The following is a 2,697-nucleotide window of genomic DNA, read 5'->3' as shown; positions in this document are numbered from 1 at the left end:
ACACTATAATGAATAAATGGTGTGTATGTCTGTGTGTATTTTGAGGGGGAAGTTGTTTTCCCACACTGGACGACGATCAGAGCACACAGGAAGCAAAGTCTACTGGGAATTTAAACCCTGTGGAATCTCATCCGCTGATCATCAGCCATCAGTCACTCCTGCACACATGTACACACACAGACTCACACACACTGACAAAACTGTACTCTAAACACTGCAGTTTAAAATAGCATTTTACAGCCTGAGCATTAATACTATTAACGCTATATTTTTGCCTGTTCTCAAAACTAATGCAGAGAGACATACCAGAGAACACCAGGATGAATCTGTAGATTCAGCTGAAACAACTGAGAATAAAATGGCCATATACCGCGAGTAACCCTTAGTGTGTTCAGTCATAACACTGAGCTGTCCTCCACATATTCAAAGTTCAACTAGTCATGTAAACAAAAGTATAGTGGGACCCAGAAGGACGCATTCTTTCTCAAGGACACAGAAAAAAGCAGAAGGGGTGGGAGACAGAGAGAGGAAGACAGAGACACAGGCAGTCATTCATTACTTGCTCATATGAAGCGGGAGCAGGTCTTCTGTTGTTGATCACCTCAAGGATGAACCAAAGACCACCAGCGGTTCATCATAACAGGCGACATGCAGATTACACCAATGGTCCCAGGGCCAGGAGCCGCGATAACCTACTGATATATGATGACTTTGGAGAGGACAACTGTTGCCCTGAGCAATGCCTCAGGTTAGTCTGTCATTACATCTCCTGCTCTGCTTTCTGTATACAGTGGGCAGATGTGTTTGTTAATCTTTTGCAGGTTTGTTAACATAACAGAAGATAAAACTTTTGTATTTATACTCTATTTATTTAAACCGGCATGTTTAATTATCTCAGAAGTCAAATATATAGTTTCTATTTATATAAAAATTGATCTTTTTGGCTATTTCCTTCATAAATGTATATTTAACTAAACATTTAAGAACAATTATATGCAGTAATAATAAAAAAAAATCAGTGGTGAAAATACTGGATGATGCTACAGTATACTGATAAAGACAGTTAAAATAAACTAAACACAGAAGTTCTAGTTAAAGCCACAGTAACCTTACCATCTCTGTAACTATTTTGACAGTGACAATGTACAGTCACTTTGAGCTTTCACCATACATGGTCCACAGCTACTAAGTCTGTGAGAAACAAGGTGACCAAAGTCAAAATTACATTTTTAATGTTTGTGATGTTACACAGAATTCTATCAACATCCCTCAGCTTCTTCAAGGATGATCTTATACACCATGTTGACTGTGGTTCACTGTATGAGCTCATATCAGATGATTATATATAGGAAAAACATATTATTTTAATTAATTTAAATGTTGGCACTGTACTTTACACTAGCATATTTAATATTTCAAATTTGCTGTCTGACAAATGTTTCTATTATTTTGTCCACCCGTTTATTTCACCAAGGCTGCAAATATCTTCCAATATGATCATGGCTCAACACCTCTAAAATTGCTTGAAAGTATACCTAATAAAGTTACTGTGTGTACAACCTGCTACTGTAGCCTCTCTGTATACTACACTATATACTGAACTATGTCCTCAACTCTCTGGCAGCCAGAGACAGCTCATGGCTCGTCTCACTGTTAAACGACGCCAGGCTCTTCGTGGTCCTGCCTATATGTTCTCTGCTCCGTCATTCAGCCTGTCAGAGATTGAGCAACGCTTCCTGGAGGCAGCTGAATACGGCAACATACCAGAAGTGCGGCGCATGCTGCTCCATGTGCCCAACTTGAATGTCAATGCTGTGGATTACATGGGCCAAAATGCACTGCAGCTGGCTGTAGCCAACGAGCATCTGGAGGTGACGGAGCTGCTGCTGGGAAGGGCAGATTTGGCCAGAGTGGGTGATGCCCTCCTGTTAGCCATCAGTAAGATGTGGGGATTTGTGTATTTGTGTACACAAGGGCCAAAAATACATTTAAAGGGTTTATTACAAATGGCACAAAGCTGATACTACTCTCCAGGCCTACAAACTTTTAGTGTTCAGAACAGGTAAAACACCTGCCAAGACACATACAGTGGGGCAAATAAGTATTTGATACACCGCTGATTTTCCAAGTTTTCCCACTTACAAGGAATGGACAGTTCTGTAATTTTCATCGTAGGTACACCTCAACTGTGAGAGACAGAATCTACAAAAAAATTACGAAAAGTCACATTGTTAGATTTTTAAATAATTTATTTCCATTTTATTGCATGAAATAAGTATTTGATCACCTACCAACCAACAAGAATTCTGGCTCTCACAGACCTGTTAGTTTGTCTTTAAGAAGCCCTCCTATCCTCCACTCATTGCCTGTATTAATTGCACCTGTTTGAACTCATTACCTGTATAAAAGACACCTGTCCACACACTCAGTCTATCAGACTCCAACTTCTCCACTATGGGCAAGACCAAAGAGCTGTCTAAGGACACTAGGGACAAAATTGTAGACCTGCACAAGGCTGGGATGGGCTACAGGACAATAGGCAAACAGCTTGGTGAGAAGGCAACAACTGTTGGCGCAATTATTAGAAAATGGAAGAAATTCAAGATGACTGTCAATCTCCCTCGGAATGGGGCTCCATACAAGATCTCACCTCGTGGAGTATCAATAAGCCTGAGAAAGGTGAGGGATCAGCCTAGA

At 40.4% G+C, this 2,697-nt stretch overlaps 1 protein-coding gene across 1 annotated transcript in view; it reads left to right on the top strand.

Annotated features, from left to right (window-relative positions):
* Positions 1-1,632: 1,632 nt before the first annotated feature.
* The window catches only part of trpc6a (transient receptor potential cation channel, subfamily C, member 6a), an 8,128-nt gene continuing 7,063 nt past the window's right edge, over positions 1,633-2,697 (top strand). The window contains exon 1 of the mRNA XM_020598391.1: positions 1,633-1,938. Coding sequence (XP_020454047.1) covers positions 1,638-1,938 — 301 coding nt within the window. The 5' untranslated portion in view covers positions 1,633-1,637. The remainder of the gene's footprint in view (positions 1,939-2,697) is intronic.

Source organism: Monopterus albus, unplaced genomic scaffold, assembly GCF_001952655.1.
Source record: "Monopterus albus unplaced genomic scaffold, M_albus_1.0 scaffold38.1, whole genome shotgun sequence".
NCBI classification, from domain to species: domain Eukaryota; kingdom Metazoa; phylum Chordata; class Actinopteri; order Synbranchiformes; family Synbranchidae; genus Monopterus; species Monopterus albus.
The sequence above is the reverse complement of the archived record's forward strand: the minus strand, read 5'-3'. Positions and strand labels throughout refer to the sequence as shown.